The following is a 20256-nucleotide window of genomic DNA, read 5'->3' as shown; positions in this document are numbered from 1 at the left end:
GAATTAGTCTTATGGTTAATTACTATTTTTTTTTAAATTGTGTGATATTGTCCCATGTATGCATAAGATTCTGGCATAAGTGGAAGTCTGAAAAGTTTCTAAATTCCAAGCCACTAGATATTGACAAGCGTCTAAACAAGATAGAGGGTTCAACAAGAACCACTAGGTTAACCTTGTCTTGAAAACGAGACAGAGAATCTGATGAGATCAAAAGAACCAGTTAAGTAATGATAACGCACTCTGTCTCCTCTCCACCGTTTGAATCTATTGAACAACCGAAGTAGTAGATATCAGTGTCATAGCTGCTGGGTGACTAGATCGGCTGCAGCGACAGTTTGTATATCCACAGCGGCGTTTGGGGCCATAGCAGCCACGATTATGGCTCCAGTGTCCGTAGCTTCTGCAGAGATTCTTCCTCCTCCTCCGCAAGACGGTGAGACCCTATCGAATGTACCGCAAATGTTATCAGGTGAAGACAGCAAGAAACAGAGGATACAACGACCAAATCCAACAACGCAGAGAAGTGCACCGTTAAATGCGTCAGCATTTGTATTCGCAGTGGAGATGGAGAAGGACCGCTCAATATCAGAAGGTCTCTTTCTTTCTCTCTGTTTCTTTCTTTCTCACTCGCTTTTCGTTACTGGTGGTTTTTCTCTTATGATGGAAAGGCCATTTGTGGTATTCGAACAAGGATTTCGTAGCTGTAATTACTGGTAATATTAAAAATAAATAAAGTTTGTTGTTCAGCATGAATCTTTAACCTATAGGAGTCATGAGTTCATGAGTACTCTTGTTGCTGCTTTGTGTGTGTGTAGCTTAGTGGAATGTTCGGACATTTGCAACTTGATAGGAGATGGTGACTACGGACCTTGAAATGTTACTTCCACACCACAAACAAAAGAAGGTTTGTAAGAAGAAACAGTGGAGAAAGGAACTGATGTATATTCAGATTTTTTTTGTGGAGTCTGATAAAATTACATATTAATTCATTTTAAACACGTTTATAAACTCGATTTAAATGAAACATTTATAAGCTTAACCAAAGATATTGTTGTCAATGTGTCATGAAGGGTCATCACAGGTATTGGTGTCTTGGTGGTGATCATATAGCTCTAGATTGCCAATAAAAGGGAAAATGTCAAGACTGTAAAAAAACTTGGTCATCTAGCTTGAGATTGCCAAGAACAAGGAACATGTTAGAGCTGTGGAAAAGTCAGCCATATAGCTCAAGTTTGCCGAGAACAAGGAACATGTTACAGCTGTGGAAAAGTCGGCCATATAGCTGGAGATTGCCAGAAAATGGTTTGACCAATATACCATTATTGAAAGGTAATTTTCTTTTTGAAAATACAGTGACAAAATCTATCTATCTATATATATAAAGGAGTGTTTAACTCTCTCCTAGGCTGTCCATCTAGGATTCCAGCTAGAAAAGTCAATGATTATTGGCGCGCCACGTGTCCACGTTCCATTAAAACGAAATCATGTATGGGCTTCGTTTTTGTGATATCGGGAGTTCGTGTCTGGGCAACTGTATATGCTTTTGGGCTATGAATTACAGATTCTGTCTGAGGCCCATCGGTCCATTCTTGGAAACCCTAGATCTAATGCAGCGAAGAAATGGCATTCGTCTTTTCCCTTCCTTATGCGGCGACTTTGCAACTACTGAACTTCTCATAGATCTCTGAAACGGTTCGAGTTTGTGGCTTTTTCGTGATAACTCCTCCATTAATTCGATCAGCCGTGATGAGGTCTTCAATGCGTTGGTGTGATTTCGGGTATAAATATGTTAGGATTTTTCATCTCGAAATCATCTCTCTGGTTTCTTTCTTTGCTTTCATTTCTGGGTGAAGACGACACATGTCCAGAAGAAAATGAAGATTTAGCGTTTAAGGGAGCTTCATTAGAGAGTAAAGGTAGAACATCAAATCCATCTGAATCAGCAACATTCTGTTAGGTGTGTTCGGGAAGTGGCATCCTTTCCTCTCCTTCTCTTCTAAATCGAAAATCATAACTTTCTTTTACAATTCCTTTGATTTTGGAACTAGGTTTCTCCAGATTTCTCTATGTTATCTTTGTGTCAGGATCTGTCTCCGCCTGATTAAAGTGGAGGGCTATATGTTACAGAATAAATGAAGAGCCAGCTGGCGTATAGAGATTGGTGGTTAAGAAGTTGTTACGGAGGGGAAGGAAGCTTATGAGAAGAAGACACGTGGGGTATGCGAAACTAACGAGTTGTGGCGGGTCGACTCAGTAACTCGTTAGTTTCAACGAAGATATAAAGTGACGAAAGATCGTTAGATTCATTCATTCAGAAATTTAGTTGTTAAAACTCTCTCAAAAACCTTGATATAACTCTGTAATTCTCTTGATTCATTTCGTTTGGAGATTATTCTTGAATCACGATCTCTTACGAGTGGATTTCATCTCGTTGTTTTACGAACGGCGAGCTGAGTATAGCCAAACTACGTTTCACGCTATCAAGTGGTATCAGAGCCCAACGATCTTCGGAATCGCAGCTAAGGTGAACAGAATCTATGGCAGAAACACGAGCGGTAGCAGCGTTGAAGGAATCGACCTTACGGGAGGTCGAAGATGCGGTGGTGAGCAAATTACAGTTGATGATGGAGGCGAATGCGAGTGTTCAAAACGAAAAGATTGATCGGAGCATTGCCGATATGTTCGAAGCGGTCAAAATGATGATGAAGAACAATATATCTGAATGGCGACAGATCTCAGAGAGCTGATTCTCCGAGAGAATCGGCGACCCCGGATATACATCACGAACTTAGGGTTCAGAATCATTACTCTGGCTTGACGAGAATGGGGAGGATCGATTTTCCACGCTTTGATGGCTATAAGCTCAAAGAATGGATTACGAAGGTGGAGCAGTTCTTCGATATCGATAGAGCACCGGAGGAATCCAAGGCGGGAATAGCTTCTTTGCATTTCGATGGCCTTGCGTCAACATGGCATCAGTCATTGATGCAGGAGGATGAAGAGAGAGCTATATTGCGGAATTGGAGAGCTTATAAAAATTTGTTGCGAGAAAGATTTGATGAAATTCTGGATGATCCTATGGCAGAGTTGAAAGAACTTAGAGAAACAGAAGGAATTACGGATTATCATGCTAAGTTTGAGTTGATACGTTCGAGATTGAAGATGTCAGAAGAGTACTTGATGAGTGCGTATTTGGCAGGGCTGAGAATGGATACGCAGATGCACATAAGGATGTTCCGGCCTGAGAACATTCGTTAGTGTCTGGTATTGGGCAGGCTATATGAGAAGGCTCATCCTAGGAAGTTTAACAATAATGCATGGAGTGGTGGAAAGGGTCAAGCAGCTCCGCTTTCTCAGAAAGGATTGTTACCATTGAGGAGTGAAAATGTCACGATTAAAGAAGGTCAGAAAGGGAATGATAATGGTCCACCTTTGCGGAAGTTTCTTACGAGTGCTGAGATGAGTGAGAGGAGAGCTAAAGGATTGTGTTACTATTGTGATGAGAAGTACACGCGTGATCATTACTTAAAACACAAGAAAGCTCAACTTTTCTTACTTGAATATGATGAGATGGAGGAAGAAATCGTAGAGACAGAAGAAGTGTTATGTGCAGAGGGGAGTACTGACAATGAAGTTGCACAAATATATATCAATGCGATCTCTGGTCACACTGATTACACAACTATGAGAGTACGGGGAACACAAGGGAAGAAGTCTTTATACATATTGATCGATTCGGGTTATACTCACAATTTCATCGATCAGAAGATTGCGCAATTGTTCGGGTGCAGAGTAGATCCATCTCCTCGTTCTAAAGTGGCTGTGGCAGATGGAAGCAGGATTGCGATTAGTGGCAAAGTAAAACAATTCAGCTGGTACTTTCAGAACCATCTATTTCACGATGACATGATGGTAATTCCTTTGGGTTGTCATGATATGGTGCTGGGGGTCCAATGGCTACACAAGTTGGGACCTATTACTTGGGACTTTCATGAGTTAGAAATGAAGTTCAAGTGGGATAATAAGAAGATTACCTTGCACGGTATTAAAGCGGGGTCGGTGAGAGAAGTCAAAGCTAAGCGTTTAGAGAATATCAAGGAGAATGACATTCAGTTGCATATGATATACGCATATGAAGAGGAGTATATGCAAGAAATGACACTGAATGCGGTTGAGGGTAACATGCCAGCTAGTGTGGGGGAGTTGACAGAGGAGTTTAAAGATATATTTGAAGAACCGACAGAACTACCTCCCTTTCGCGTCAATCATAACCATAAGATTCAACTGGAAGAAAGGGCTAATCCTGTGAACCAGAGGCCATATCGTTATGCTGTATATCAGAAGAATGAAATTGATAAAATGGTTAAAGAGCTTCTGAAAGCAGGAACGGTTCAGCCTAGTTCTAGTCCATATGCTTCTCCTGTGGTTTTGGTAAAAAAGAAAGATAATACTTGGAGATTGTGTGTGGATTATCGAAAGCTTAACAACATGACGATAAAGGATCGATTTCCCATTCCATTAATCGATGACTTGATGGATGAGTTAGGAGGGTCTGCTGTATATTCAAAAATCGACTTGAGGGCTGGTTACCATCAGGTGCGTATGGAGAATGCGGACATTCAGAAGACGGCATTCCGAACACATAGTGGACATTATGAGTATGTTGTTATGCCTTTTGGGTTAACAAACGCACCTGCGACGTTTCAGGGTCTTATGAATGATGTCTTCAGAGATTGTTTGCGGAAGTTTGTCTTGATATTCTGGTCTACAGCAGAAATATGGAGGAACATTTGGAGCATTTGAGAGTGTTATTTGCGTTAATGAGGAAGAATCAATTGTTTGCCAAAAGAAGTAAATGCGCGTTTGCTACGGATCGTGTAGAATATTTGGGACATTTTATCCAGGCAGAAGGAGTTTCTACGGATCCAAGCAAGATCCAGGCTGTGGTGGAATGGACAGTACCAAAAAATTTGAAAACCTTACGTGGTTTTTTGGGTCTTTCGGGTTATTATAGAAGATTTGTCTTTCACTACGGTATCATTGCAAGACCGTTAATTTCATTGACAAAGAAGGACAGTTTTTTTTGGAACATGGAAGCACAGCGTGCCTTTGAAGAGTTGAAGAAGGCACTTTGTACTACCCCGGTCTTAGCATTACCACAATTTGATAAGAAGTTTGTAGTAGAAACGGATGCTTGTGGTGTGGGAATTGGAGCTGTATTGATGCAAGATGGTCATCCTTTGGCTTATATCAGTAGGCATCTAAAAGGCAAGCAACTGACTCTATCTATCTACGAGAAGGAATTATTGGCGGTGGTTTTTGCAGTTCAGAAGTGGAGACACTACCTACTGACGAGTCAATTCATAATCAAGACTGATCAACGAAGCCTCAAGTACTTGCTCGAACAGAGGCTCAATACTCCAATACAACAACAGTGGTTGCCTAAGCTTTTGGAGTTTGATTATGAAATTCAGTATAAACAAGGCAAAGACAATGTAGCTGCAGATGCACTGTCTAGAGTGGAAGGTTCGGAAGTGTTACATATGGCGATGACTGTCCTTGAATGTGATTTGATGCAAAAGATTAAGGACGCATATGTAACTGATGGAGCGGTAAAACAAATAATTGATGAGTTGAAAGATAAACCAAATGGGAAGAAGCATTTTTCTTGGACGCAGGGAGTTTTGAGACGGAAGAGTAAGATTGTTGTTCCAGCAGTGACAGAGCTTAAAGACTTAATACTGGAGTGGTTGCATAGCTCGGGTCAAGGAGGACACTCAGGACGCGATGTTACAATGCAGAGGGTGAAAGGCGTTTTTAACTGGAAAGGGATGGCAAAGGACATACAAACATATTTGCGAAACTGTAGTGTCTGTCAGAGATGCAAATATGATACAGCTGCTTACCCCGGCTTACTACAACCTCTTCCAATTCCTGAAGCGGTGTGGGTTGACATCTCTATGGATTTCATAGATGGCTTGCCAAAGTCGTATGGGAAGACGGTGATATTAGTGGTAGTTGATCGCATGAGTAAAGAGGCCCACTTCATGGCACTATCTCATTCTTATACGACATTTTCAGTGGCGCAGGTGTTTTTGGATAATGTGTACAAGCTTCATGGGTTTCCTCGTTCTATTGTGAGTGATCGTGATAAGGTGATCTTAAGTGAGTTCTGGCAGGAACTGTTCAAGCTACAAGGCTGTTCTTTGAACACTTATACAGCTTATCATCCCCAAAGTGACGGTCAAACGGAGGTAGTGAACCGGTGTGTTGAAACATATTTGCGTTGTATGACGAGTGAGAAACCTCATATGTGGTCGAAATGGCTTCCACTGGCAGAGTATTGGTATAATACCAACTTTCACACAGCCATTCAGACTACTCCGTACGAGGTTGTGTATGGTCAAACACCACCAGTACATTTACCCTACTTACCGGGCGAATCAAAGGTGGAAGTGGTTGCAAAGAGTTTGGAGGAACGTGAGAAGATGCTGTTGCTCCTTAAGTTTCATTTGATGCGTGCTCAACACTGTATGAAACAACATGCAGACGAGCATAGAAGTGAGAGGTCGTTTGAAATTGGAGATTTTGTGTATGTGAAGCTGCAACCCTATCGGCAACAATCAGTAGTAGTTAGTCCTATTCAGAAGATTTCTCCTAAGTACTATGGACCTTACAAGGTGTTAGATTGTCATGGAACTGTGGCTTACAAATTGGAGTTGCCAGCAAGTTCTCAAATACATCATGTATTTCATGTCTCTCAGCTCAAAGGATCTGTTGGTAATGCGGCAGTGGCAACACAGTTACCTTCGGTGATACGTGATGATCAAGTACGTGTACCTGAGAGTTGCTTGGGAAGAAAGATGGTGAAGAGACATGATAAGGCGGCTACTATGGTTTTGATCAAATGGGTAATTGAGACAGAGGAGGAGGCAACATGGGAATGGTTATATGACTTGCAGAAAAAGTTTCCTTCGTTTGACGTTTAGAACTTGTGGTCAAGTTCTTTTCGAGCAGGGAGATTTGTTACAGAATAAATGAAGAGCCAGCTGGAGTATAAAGATTGGTGGTTAAGAAGTTGTTACGGAGGGGAAGGAAGCTTATGAGAAGAAGACACGTGGGGTATGCGAAACTAACGAGTTGTGGCGGGTCGACTCAGTAACTCGTTAGTTTCAACGAAGATATAAAGTGACGAAAGATCGTTAGATTCATTCATTCAGAAATTTAGTTGTTAAAACTCTCTCAAAAACCTTGATATAACTCTGTAATTCTCTTGATTCATTTCGTTTGGAGATTATTCTTGAATCACGATCTCTTACGAGTGGATTTCATCTCGTTGTTTTACGAACGGCGAGCTGAGTATAGCGAAACTACGTTTCACGCTATCACTATATTTGGTATCTGAATAGTTGGATATGTCAAGTTTACGGCGCTGACGCTCGGCAATCCCACGGTGATGGCTGCTTAACGCATGTTAGATGCGTGTCCTGGAGATGTGGAGTCAACAAGATCACTGTCAAACGTGGAAGGTTTCTGGATGCATCTCCAATTTGGGCTGTAATTTTTTAATTTTTTGGGCTTCTCCTTTATTGTAATTCAAAATCTCATACCAAATGTTGTAATTCCCAAGAATTAGTATTCCCAATGGGCTAGAATCAATGAAATTTTCGTTGACAAAATAAAATAAAATAGTAAAATTCATTTTATACAAAACTAAAACTATGTGTTAGCCAACAAAACGCTGTAAAGAGTAAAAACAAAATGTATAAAGAATAAATGTATATTAATACATTACATTTTGTTGCGTCTCTTTAGCAGATACTATTAAACTCTACGATAAAATAAATAAAACAAGAAAAAAATAGATAAATATCTATGAAAATCATATGATACAAAAGAAATTAATTATAACATCCATGTGGCCCGTCAAACATTACAGCATACCACCAAAAAACAGGTTATTGTAGACTTTTTTGTCACTGTTTTTAAAACAAATAAACTCTATACTCCAAGTTTTTTTTATAACACACTTAAGAATGTAAACTTATTGTTTCATCTACTATGTATTTAAAGTACTAAGATAATTTTTAGAATCTTTAAAAAATATATTGGTTTATTTAAACATATATTATGCATTTTTATTAAACTAACTATCAAATTGATTAGTAGTGTACAAAATTTCTTTTTTTCATTTTTTTAAAATAAATACTACAAAATTACCTAAAATAATTAATATATATGACAATTAATTATTTTAATTAATAAAGATTTGATAACAATTTTGTATTTTCCATATTTTTAGTTTAATTTTATATTATAAAAAATTAAACATTCCATTAACTATATAATAAAAAATTAGTTTTTTTCTAACTTATATTTTAATTTTTTAAATGACTATAAATTACTAAAATTATTAAAATTATCCTACCTTGAAAATTTGTGAGCAGTGATTTAACTTTATTTTGTTATAACAAGAAATAAATGATATAAAATCATATGGATATAAAATCTCATTTAATAGATATTCAATATATATATATATATTGTTTAAATTAAACTATATACCATATAAAAATACTTAAATATGTTAATTTAGAAATTGCATAACAAGTATTGAAACCTACATTTAATTCCGAATTTGTATTAATTTTTTAAAAAGAAAAATGTCAAAGTACATATCATATGATATGCATTATCATATGACATCCAAAGACAACTATAATATAGAATTTTAACCACACTTCATAATTTGTTAATAACTATTATGTTCAAGAAAATAATAATATTATGCAAATACGATTATGACCATTTTTCAAAATTGATTATATATATATTTGAAAATATAGGTGGTACAAATAAATAAATATATGTACGACAGGTTGAAGAAAAAACTTCAAAAAATAAATGTTCTAAAACCCTTAAAATTATGAAATTATTGGTTCCAAAGCCAAAGTAAATTTTTTTTTGTGTATTTTTAACAATTATTGTACATTAAACATAAATAAGAAAGGCCAAAAAATATTCAGACCATATCTAAAGATTAAATTTATTATTTATTCGTTTTTCTCATTATGTTATACATAGGTTTTAATAATAAAATAGCAAGTTTTGTTTTTTCTTTGAAACACCCTGAATCACCCAAAAAAGTTTTTATTATTAAAAATTTTCGTTAAAAAAACAATGAAAATAATTTTAAAATTACCTAACGGCATATATTTTTATAACACACACACACACACACATATATATACATATATAAAACTATAAATACCATACATATAACAAAAAATATAAGAAAATCCCGGGCGTAGCCCGGGCCGACCCTAGTAACTAATATGCCATAGTATCATAAGGGTAGGTTAAGCACGATCTTCTTTTAGTAGTATAGAGATTATAAGATTTCGTTTATGCGATAACATGCAGAAGATTAAATACGCGTTAATCAAGTTTCATGTTGTACTAAAATTACATCTATCTATCTATCTATCTATATATTATTATAAAAGAAGTTTTTCTCTCTCCTGTGAGGCTGCCACCTAGGATCCACGACAGAATGTCATTTTCTGAGGTTGTCCAGCAACAAAATTTTGCGTTTCATTAATTCTGAAATCATATGGGATTGGCAATCGGATGGGCTTATTTCTACGAATCTTTCTATGGCTCGTGTATTCGAGAATGGTCCATTGTCGGCAAATCCAAATGTCATCATCGTCTCCCCGCATACCCTATCTTCCAGAGACTCTTAGCAAACGCCTCATTTAATTGATTACGACAACAATCTTAAGCCTCCCACTAAAGGATGCAGTAAATTATCCAACCCCACCGTCTTTACGTTTCTCAGAATTGTACCTATAAATACGGATGTCGACTTCCATGACTCTCACCACTGCAATCTACATTCCATTCTCTTTCAATTGCAACACGATCGAGAAAGTAATGACCCGTTCTGGGAAGCGCAAAACGTAAAAAAAAAATGGAAAAGCTAATCAGTGCCGCCATGCTCACGAACGACAAGGTAGTTGTTTTAATTAGATAGCGATCTTGAGAATATTGAGTCGACACCTTCACATTTGATTTTTCAGATGAAGTTTGGGCTGAGTTAGTGACGTAACTGTTGCCAACCAACACGCCACTGAGACATCGCTGACGATATCTTCGTTGTTTCCGAACAGGGATGAGAGGCGAGAGAGTTATATCTGATGGCCGTCGCTGCCGAGAGGTGGGAACCAGTGGATCGCCGGCGGAGACGGAGTGGATTGTGCGGCTGTGTAGAGTACCAACTATGAATTGCTAGCCCGATGGATCATAGGTTAGTCCCTTCAGATAAACTTGAAAGTTCGTTTAGAACTACGCCGTTACAGATCGAGAGGACAAAAGACAATAAGATTTGAGTGGACGACATGTTCTCCTTAATTTGATTTTGTCTTAGGATATTTCAGAAAAAGGCTCTTAAATAAAAAACATAAACAACTCAACTTATGTGCCATTTACGTTACGATTGGGTCTTATATTGTGTAAGTTATGCGAGAGAGATAAAAACAATTTCCAGGTTTATGTCCACATATGTAATATACTTGATTATGCTTGGATTTAAACTTGATTTCTAAAAGTTACATACTATTTGAAAATGTCAAAAAAATAAGTTTAGAATAAAAATATAAATTTTATTTTGTAAAAATATACAATAATTATTAAAAAGTTTATAAGAAATTGCACCTCTTAATCTTATTAGTTCAACCAAACAGTATGAACAACACATCATCCATAAATATTTTAATAAACAAAGGTGTATATTTTCAACTCAAAACCAAATAAAAAATATAAATTAGAAATAATTCTTTCAGTATAGTTCATAAAAATAATAGAGAAAAAGACAAAAATAGCATTAAATCAAGTTTTTGTTCTCAAACTAGCACTTAAGGTCAAAAGTCATAAAAATAGCACTTAATGTTTTATCAAAAGTCACAAACTTAGGGTTTAGAGTTAAAGGGTGGGGTTTAGGATTTAGGGTTTAGGGTTTATGGTTTAGAGTTTAGGGTTTAGGGTTTAGGATTTAGGATTTAGGATTTAGGATTTAGGGTTTAGGGTTTAGGGTTTAAAGTTTAAGAAATGAGGTTTTGGGGATAAGATTTCAAATTTTGAAAAATAAAAAAATTAAAAAGATAAAATGCTATTTTGGTCATTTTAATTTTTGAGTGCTATTTTCGTGATATAAACTTAGAAATGTGCTATTTTGGAGATTTGCCCTTTAATAACTAATAATATTAGCTATACAAAAATATTTATATTTTAAATATTTAATTGAATTTTATTTTTTTTAAACATAAATTCGACAATCAATAATATTATCAACATATATGTCACAAAGTTATATATATTTTTTAAATAATTATGTCTATAAGGAATGTAGAACAAATATTAAGGACAAAGTAAAAAAACTTAAATTTAAATATTTTAATGATCAAAAAATTAGAAATTTTATAAATAGAATAATAAAGAAAATAACAAAAACAATTTAGAACTGTTAGTGAAAGTTGATGTCACTTATAATTGATAATAAATAAAGTAATTTAAATATTTTCACTAAAAAGTTTTAATGGTAAAATATATATACAATATATGTGTGTGATTTGTTGATAAAATACGCCAGTTACTACTTCAAACAGAAAATACCATGATATATTACATCCAGAAAATAGAAAATGTTTTATAGAATTGGTGTATTGGATTAAAAAGGTCAATTATAGCTTCAGAAATGATACGAAAATAGAAAATATATATAGTTTTACAGTAAGAAAGATAGACCAATATAAAAGAACCCCGAAAAAAAAACACATAAAAAAGTAGACTATTAAAACAAACAGATGAAAATATCTACACAACCATAATAAAATAGAACTTATCCCCATTCAATTTGTTTCAACAATTGTAATATGAAATTTAGTCAACTGCAACATAATAAAGATTTCCACAAACAAATTAAAAATAAAATGATAAAAGATAATAAAGAAAAATAATTATGTAAATACAATTTTTTCATCATCAGTAACTTCTTGATCCTTTGAAAAAGACCAGAGGCTGATGCGCTTTTCATATTTTGTTCACTATTCAGATCATGACATCCGGAGAGTGATGAAGCTGAGACTCAGGAGGATGAGATGGTTGGTAAGGAGCATGAGATAGAGAAGAAAAGCGAATCGGAGCCGGAGTTTGAAAAAAAACACAAGGAGAAGAAGCAGAAAGCTTTAAGGGATAAAAAGCTGGATAATTCTGAATACAAAGAGAGATGGATGATATGCTAAACAATAATTAGATTTTAAAAAGTCTTAATTATTTTGGATGATATGGTTTATTTGATAATTTAATAAAATGTAAATCTTTAAATAGTAATGTGGTAAGTTAAAAGTTGAATTAAAAACAATAGTTAAAGTTTATTTTTTGCATAATTTAAAACAATGGATTTCAAAGAAAATGTGCAAAATGTATTCAAAAACATAGAGAAAAACAATTACGTGTTGAATTTTAACTGTAATTCCGAATAGTTTTATTTATTTATTATTATAATAGATGCAAAACCAGTATTGAAAATGTAAAATAATTACATGATTAAATTGACAATTTTCTTATTAGTTAGATAAATCTATAATTTTAAATAAGAATAAAAACAAATGATGAATATATATTAAATCACTTTCAGTTGAGAATAAATTAAATAAAATTTTAATTTTTCATTGTTTAGTTATGTTTTGCTTCAATTTAACTTCCTCCAATAAATTATTTTATATGAAGTGGTATGTAACTAAAGTCAAAATATAGAAGTGTACTCTTTCATTAATTTATAAAGTACTACTTTAAAACAATATTTTAAAATAGCATGAGAAAAATTCCTAACAAATAATTTTGCTACTAAACCGAGTTCAACAAAAGCTATAATAAGTTACAACACATAACCAGCAAAACACTAAAGTTTCATTCATATTTCATTCCAGATATAATTATGATCTGAAACAAATATATTCGGAAACATCATTTTCCTGTTAAATTATGATTTATTATTTTTTTATGATATTATTGAACTATATATAGTGTTTTAAAATTGAGATTTAATTATTTTATCAAGTATACTTTAAATGACTTAGCTTGGAGGTAGACTAATTTATTATCATGAAAGAAATAATTTGTGTAAAAGTGTTTTAAAATTTAAATCTTCTTAAAATAAATTTAGTATTATTTATTTAAACTTTATATTTGTATTATATTAAATTGAAATAGAAATAATTATAGTGTATATATTATTACATTTTCTAAAATATTTTTTGCTAATCTTTTATTCTTTAAAAATAAAAAATAATGAAGGTTATTGTCATTTTATTTCAAACCAAAAATATTTATTGAAAATAACAATATGACCTCAAAATTATTTCCATTATTTGTTTGTCTATAATATCATTTTCTATAATGATTTTAAATGCTTTATAAATTAATATGAAATCATATAAAATAATTTTATTACAAATTCCCGCCCGTAGGGCGGGTCGATCCTAGTGTATATATAAAGAAGGGTTTCATTCACTCATATGCCATCCACATCAGATTACATGTCACTAATTCGGAATCTGTGGTGACGACACGTGTCACGGTCAATCAAAAGTCAATGTTTCATCAATTCTTGAGTTTAATGGGTTTTATCTGTTTACCACGCTCCAAATACATCTTCTCTAAAAAAACTGTATACGAAACTTATGGAAAGTGGCTGTCGAGCAACAATTCTCGTTCTGTCAACTGTCAATAGAAATCCAACCGGTGACGAACGATTCCGATCAATGTCAGTTGGAAGCCGAATAGACTTCTTTAATCTGGCGCTATTACGTAAATAAACTTGGTTCATGCATCTTCATTAACATTCACATTAATACCTACTCTCTACTTCTCACACGATCTCACATTCAAATGAATCCCTTCACTCATTCCTTTGTGTTAATCTTCCATTATAAATATGAAGGTTTTCTTCCAACAAAATCATCAGTTTATTTCTCTTAATAAACAACACAAAAAGGTGATGAAAAAAATTTGTTAAGCTCACGGTTGTACTTAACAGATTGTGACAGAAAAGTGATAAGAAACAGAAAAAATGTGAAGAGAAACAAAATAAACAGAGAAGAAGAGAAAAGAGGAAGACGATAGAAGAGGGGAGATGACTTTTTTTAGTGAACCTTTTCTTTAAGAGATCTATTTATCTTTAGCTCATAATAATTTTCAACATCTTGGTGTTGATTTTTCATTACTGTGGCTCCCTAAAAGGTTGTTGGCCCTGATCTCAACGATACAACAGTTAGTGTAGACACTTATGGATATAGAATCATGTGTGAGTATGCATGATTGTGATTTGTGAGTATATTTCAATTACATATTTTCCATACCGACTACTAGACTGTGAATTCTATTTAACTTGGTTGCTTTTGTGTCTCCAAAATTGGCTGAGTTTTGATATATACATAAAATGCATTTTTTTTATTATACTTCTACTGCATATATCACAATAAAGTGAGAACGGTGGACGAATGAGCTGAGTGTGGAATACTAAACATGTTCTTACATGAAATTGAAGCGTTGTAGTTTTGTCCAAACACTAACTTATGCCTTATTTAGAACACTCATTTTCCATAACATATATACTCTTTTCTCGACAAATGGCGCCTGCTAACCTAATAAAAAAAACAGTCACAGTGTTGACACATTTGAAAGAAAATTCGTCCAACCGTATCTCCTATTTCGGAAAAAAACAACTAGAACTAATACGATATGAAAAACAATAGTTTCAGATATATATATAGATATATATATATATATATATATATATATATAAAATAATGTTTCATTTGACATCAACCTAAAATAATATTTTAGCACATAATTAATAATATAATATCAAAGACATAAATTTTAAAAATATTCATAAGAAAAATATAATATATGATTTTTGTATTAAAAAATATTTAAAAATTATCATAATTATAGTAGAATAAACAAAGAAAATGTGTAAAACTATTATGTATTCATGAACATTTTAATATTAAGATGATCATGATCTATAAAAAGAATAACAAAACATACACAATAAAAGTTAATATCACCTTAAATTTTAAGTAAGCTAAACATTTTGAAATACTCTTTAACTGATATATTTATGTATTTTTGGCTACTAACACGCCCGTAGCGTGAATAGAGAGAGAAAAAAAAAATTATGCTAATAGTAAAAATTAGTTTTTTGGTTAATTTTAAATTAAGAAAATATCATATCTCATATACATCTCTTGCAAATTTAAGCATAAAACACAAATCACAAATCATATAAAAAATAATAATTTTGATTACAAGTAAAGTATAGCCCGCCCCGATCTTAGTTATTAAAATATTTAAGTTCCAGAAAGTATTTTTGTTTCTACCTACCGTCCATTGCAAGGCAAGTTTCTAGAGGTGATTAAAGAAAGATGTGATCGTTTAAATTTACACCATCTGTTACACTTTTCAATATTAGAAAAAGGTCAAACCAAACAAATGAGTTTGTACTATAATCTATCTGAAATTAGATTATCAGCCAAAAAAAACCCCTTAAATAACAACCGTTAGAAAAGAGGAAATCCTCTAACCCATTACAAAATCAAAACTTTTTAACATTTTTTTTTCATTTTCTGAGATCCAAGTGAAGTTTTTTCTCTCAAAGGATATTTGTTCTTTTCCATCCTTTTGTTTGTTATTATTTCTCAAAAGGATAAGTAAATATATAGAAGAGAAATAATGTGGCTACCAAAAGCAAATAACGGAGGAAAGAAAGATACAGGAAAAGGTTCAGTAGCAGTTGCAATAGACAAAGACAAAGGAAGCCAACATGCTCTTAAATGGACCATCGAAAATCTTGCTTCTCGTGGCCAAACCATCTCTCTCATTCATGTCCTCTCCAAATCACATTCTTCTTCTTCTTCAGGTTCTAAACACTTCTCACATTCATCATTTATTAGGGTTCTTCTCGACGGAAAGAACCCTAAGTTTTGTTTTTTTATGCTGTAGATATTGCAGAAGCAACACCACAGCAGAAGCAGGAATCAGAGAAGTTAGCTCAAGATCTCTTCGTGTCCTTCCACTGTTACTGTTCCCGTAAAGAGGTGTTGACAATCAAACCCTATGCTTTTAGTGTTAGGATCTTTTAACAATTTTTGATATATTTATTGGAGCAGATAAACTGTCAAGACATATTACTTGAAGACATAGACAAAGTGAGAGCCATTACCGAATATGTTTCATCTTTCGCAATAGAAAACCTAGTCGTTGGAGCTGCATCACGTAATGGCTTCATGAGGTATATATTGTAGTCTTTCTTCTTTCATATTTTGTAACAAAGTCTTGAATATATATAATATTCTCTGAGCAGACGATTCAAAACGGATTTGCCAACAACAGTATCAAAGCAAGCTCCAGATTTCTGCAATGTTTATGTCATTTCAAAAGGCAAGATTGCTTCAGTAAGAAATGCATCTCGTCCTGCTCCTTATAAAAGTTCAAAGCAGCTCTCTGAGTTTGACAATCAACACCCTACCACTCCTGAGCAAGCACCAAAACACCATGATCATAGCCATTCTGCAGGTTTGATTACTTCCTTGACAAAAAACCAAAAATGTATTCTCAGAATCTGTTCTTATTTTGTGTTTCATTGGTTTTTGCCAACAGGTAGTACGCCATCCAGGCCTCGTCGATCAGTTGAATATGATTCTATACGGTAAGGACATCTGAAGCTATTAAAAAATGATGTCTTTAGTCAATGTTCTAAAGAAATCGGTTTAGCGTGTAGGCCTAAACGACAAATCGGTCATAATCGAAAACAATGTTAAAAAATCTAATTTAAACAGTTTAAACCATTTTAAATCGGTTAAAGTAGTTTAAGTTGGTCTAATTTGATTTAAATTTATGTAAATCAGTCAGTGTAAGTCCACAAGTTTGTTTGATTTTGTTTTTGTATATCTATTTGTTATAATTCTTCGAAATAATTTTATAACTAAACTTAATCAATTAAAATATATAATATATAATAAATAAACAAATAATTCGTTGACGTCTAGTCCCTTGATATTGAATAATCCCTAGTCACTAGGCCTATACAAATCATTCTAGTAAACATTGGGTCTAAAAGATTTTGAACATTTTATAAATTTTTTGTAGATCACCGCTAGTGAGACGACAAGGCAAACAATATGGAGACTTATATGATTCAGATAGCGACCTTTCATTCATTAGTCCATCTTCACATAGAGACTCTCATGACATTTCCTTCATCAGCTCAGGGAGACCAAGCGTTGACCGCTCTTCCTTCACTCACGATTTTCCTGAATCTGGAAGGAGTTCAAGAATGTCAACAAGCTCAGAGTTTAAGTTCAGTGATCCTAGTTTCCCTAATGAATCATCTACATTCTCTGAAGAGAGTGGTGGAACATCTTCATATTCATCTCAAGGCGTGGTTAGTACTAGTAGTTTTACTCAAGATCCTTCACTATTTTCTTTTTCTCTTAAAATGTTGTGAAGAAACGTGAATTATTCACGAAGAAAACAAAGAATACTTAGAGAGGCAAATACCCGTTTTAGGATATATATATTTATTATGTGAATGAATTTATACAACCTCAAAACCTAATTTTCATTTTCCATTTAGGAAAAAATCATAATCTACTAAAGATTCATCCGGCCCAAGGATGTGGCATTTTATTGTGATTTACTTCCAGAATCAACATGAAGATTTCATTTAGAATGTTTGCTTAGATGTGTGTTTGTTTGTTTGTTTTGTTGCAGGATGATATTGAAGCTGAAATGAAGAGGCTGCGTCTAGAGCTCAAACAAACCATGGATATGTATAGTACAGCCTGCAAAGAAGCTTTAAGTGCTAGACAACAGGTAATAAAATACACTAGGCATTGAACTCTATAACTCCTGTTTATTGTAGTGGAAGGAGACTAATACATATAAACTGAATGTTGTTTTTCTGATATTTTAGGCATCGGCCCTGCAAAAGCTCAGAACTGAGGAGGAAAGAAGGTTAGAAGAAGCAAAGAGTTCAGAGGAAGCAGCAATGTCAATAGTGGAAAAGGAGAGAGCTAAAGCCAAAGCAGCCTTGGAAGCTGCAGAAGCTGCAAAGAGATTAGCAGAAGTGGAAGCTAAGAGAAGAGTAACTGTAGAAATGACGGCTTTGAAAGAATCAGATTCATTCTCTCATGGATTTGTTCGGTATAGGAAATACACTGTTGAAGAAATAGAAGAAGCCACTTCAAATTTTGACGAGTCTAAAAAAGTTGGAGAAGGAGGCTATGGTCCTGTCTTTAGAGGCTATCTTGATCACACAAGTGTTGCTGTTAAAGTTCTACGCCCTGATGCAGCTCAAGGAAGATCACAGTTTCAAAAAGAGGTAATAAAAAAACATTCTTACAAAAGTGTTTTCATCGTTACACAAACATATCGAGTAGGCATGCGGGTTTTCGAAATTTAGGTAGTTCGGTTCGAGTAAAATCAGCTGAACTGAACCGGAAAAAGTTCGGTACGGTCATGTATTCTGGTAGTTCGGTTTTTTAAAATTTTACCAAAATAAACCAAAGTTTTTTGTTTCGATTATATTTCGTTAAAAATTTGGTTAAATTCAGGTATTTTCGGTTAAGTCGGATTATTCAGTTCAAAATTTTGGTTAATTCAATTTAAAATTTGGTTAACAATTTTTTTTTTTTTTAAAACCGAACTAACTGATTACCGAACCAAACTAACTGATTACTGAACCAAACCAAACCGAAAATCAAAGTTTTTTAATAAACCTGCTGAAATGAATCAAACTCGTAACCAAACTAACCGAAAATTTTGGTTCGGTTTGGTTCGGTTCAAAACCGCATGCCTAAACATATCTTTAAATGTTTTTTTTCAGGTTGAAGTGTTGAGCTGCATAAGGCATCCTAACATGGTGCTTCTTCTTGGAGCTTGTCCCGAATTTGGGATCCTTGTTTATGAATACATGGCAAAAGGAAGCTTAGAGGACAGACTTTTCATGCAAGGCAACACACCGCCTATTACTTGGCAGCTACGTTTCAGAATCGCTGCTGAGATAGCTACAGGACTACTCTTCCTCCATCAGACCAAACCTGAACCAATTGTCCACAGAGACCTTAAACCAGCAAACGTGCTCTTAGACTACAACTACGTCAGCAAGATCAGTGATGTAGGGCTAGCTAGATTAGTCCCTGCAGTAGCAGAGAACGTTACACAGTACCGAGTTACTTCAGCTGCAGGAACATTCTGTTACATTGATCCTGAGTATCAACAGACAGGAATGTTAGGCGTGAAATCAGATGTTTATTCACTAGGGATCATGCTGCTGCAGATCTTGACAGGGAAACAGCCAATGGGTTTGACTTATTACGTTGAACAAGCGATAGAGGAAGGGAGACTTAAGGATATGCTTGATCCAGCAGTACCGGATTGGCCTATGGAAGAAGCTATGTCGTTAGCTAAGCTTTCACTTCAATGTGCAGAGTTAAGAAGGAAAGATAGACCTGATCTTGGGAAAGAGATATTGCCTGAGCTTAATAGGTTAAGAGATATTGGTGAAGAGAGTCTAGGGAATGTGTTTAATGCAGGAAGGCACGGGAACTCTGCTAACACTAGCCAAGTCTCCATCTCATCATCTGTGAGTTTTGTTCTTTATCTAAAACTTCTCGTAAATGTTTGAACTTTATGTTGTTTTGTAACCTTTTTATATTTGTTTGTTCCTTGCAGAGTGATCCTTTTGTAACGAGTTCAGAATCTCTACCTGAAGAATCTCAATCCTAGTTTTGGGATCATCTTGTTGAGATTAAACGCTAAAGATTTGCAGGAATTAAAACAAAGACGGCAAGTTTCTTTGATGTTCATCAGAAGCTTGAAGAAGAAGTTAGGGTAGAGCCTAGAGAATCTGTTATAGTATGGATATTGTAATGGCTTATAATAAGACCCATCAAGGGTATAAACCCATAATCTGTAAGATTGGCCACACTAATGTATTAAAACAATGACATTACTTAAATGGAATACAATATATTTATCAGTAAACAAAAGCAGACATGAAACTAATATATCCTAATCTTCGGAACTGTTTCTTGCCTGAAATAGAGAGAACTGTAACTCTCAGAAAAACTGTATTGAGAGTTATTGATTGGTTGAATTCATTGCTACGGAGCAGGCATAGACATGTCT

The 20256-nt window shown here is 34.3% G+C and overlaps 2 protein-coding genes and 1 pseudogene across 8 annotated transcripts; all 3 read left to right on the top strand.

Moving 5' to 3' along the window:
* The first annotated feature begins 127 nt into the window (after nt 1-127).
* LOC106326948 (U-box domain-containing protein 52-like) lies at nt 128-20195 on the top strand. Of its 7 annotated transcripts, none has more exons than XM_013764925.1 (14): nt 128-592; nt 669-713; nt 816-904; nt 1082-1329; nt 15842-15985; nt 16069-16163; nt 16236-16357; nt 16430-16641; nt 16726-16774; nt 17215-17509; nt 17839-17940; nt 18041-18448; nt 18953-19711; nt 19801-20195. In XM_013764925.1, the coding sequence occupies exons 4-14, from the start codon at nt 1194-1196 to the stop codon at nt 19852-19854; spliced, it is 2376 nt and encodes a 791-aa protein (XP_013620379.1). In that variant the 5' UTR covers nt 128-592; nt 669-713; nt 816-904; nt 1082-1193; the 3' UTR covers nt 19855-20195. The 7 variants fall into 7 exon arrangements, with proteins under 7 accessions (XP_013620379.1, XP_013620378.1, XP_013620377.1 ...); XM_013764924.1 differs by having other exon boundaries at nt 1071-1329; XM_013764923.1 differs by having other exon boundaries at nt 816-939; nt 1071-1329.
* On the top strand, nt 379-873 carry LOC106323859. The gene is made up of 2 exons (XM_013761911.1): nt 379-713; nt 816-873. The coding sequence occupies exons 1-2, from the start codon at nt 379-381 to the stop codon at nt 871-873; spliced, it is 393 nt and encodes a 130-aa protein (XP_013617365.1).
* On the top strand, nt 2538-5170 carry LOC106323102 (annotated as a pseudogene).
* Nucleotides 20196-20256: the final 61 nt, after the last annotated feature.

The sequence above is a fragment of the Brassica oleracea genome, chromosome C2, assembly GCF_000695525.1.
Source record: "Brassica oleracea var. oleracea cultivar TO1000 chromosome C2, BOL, whole genome shotgun sequence".
In the NCBI taxonomy this organism is placed as follows: Eukaryota; Viridiplantae; Streptophyta; class Magnoliopsida; order Brassicales; family Brassicaceae; genus Brassica; species Brassica oleracea.
This window is presented reverse-complemented; position numbering and strand designations above follow the sequence as displayed.

What these genes read in the sequence shown, in the direction of transcription:
- LOC106323859 (XM_013761911.1), top strand. Translation starts at nt 379, where the DNA reads ATGGCTCCAGTGTCCGTAGCTTCTGCAGAGATTCTTCCTCCTCCTCCG. An exon ending in TTTCGTAGCTGTAATTACTG is followed by an intron (nt 714 to 815) that starts GTAATATTAAAA and finishes GTGTGTGTGTAG; the next exon opens with CTTAGTGGAATGTTCGGACA.
- LOC106326948 (XM_013764926.1), top strand. Translation starts at nt 1,194, where the DNA reads ATGTTAGAGCTGTGGAAAAGTCAGCCATATAGCTCAAGTTTGCCGAGA. An exon ending in TCACGTAATGGCTTCATGAG is followed by an intron (nt 16,358 to 16,429) that starts GTATATATTGTA and finishes TTCTCTGAGCAG; the next exon opens with ACGATTCAAAACGGATTTGC. An exon ending in TGATCATAGCCATTCTGCAG is followed by an intron (nt 16,642 to 16,725) that starts GTTTGATTACTT and finishes TTTTGCCAACAG; the next exon opens with GTAGTACGCCATCCAGGCCT.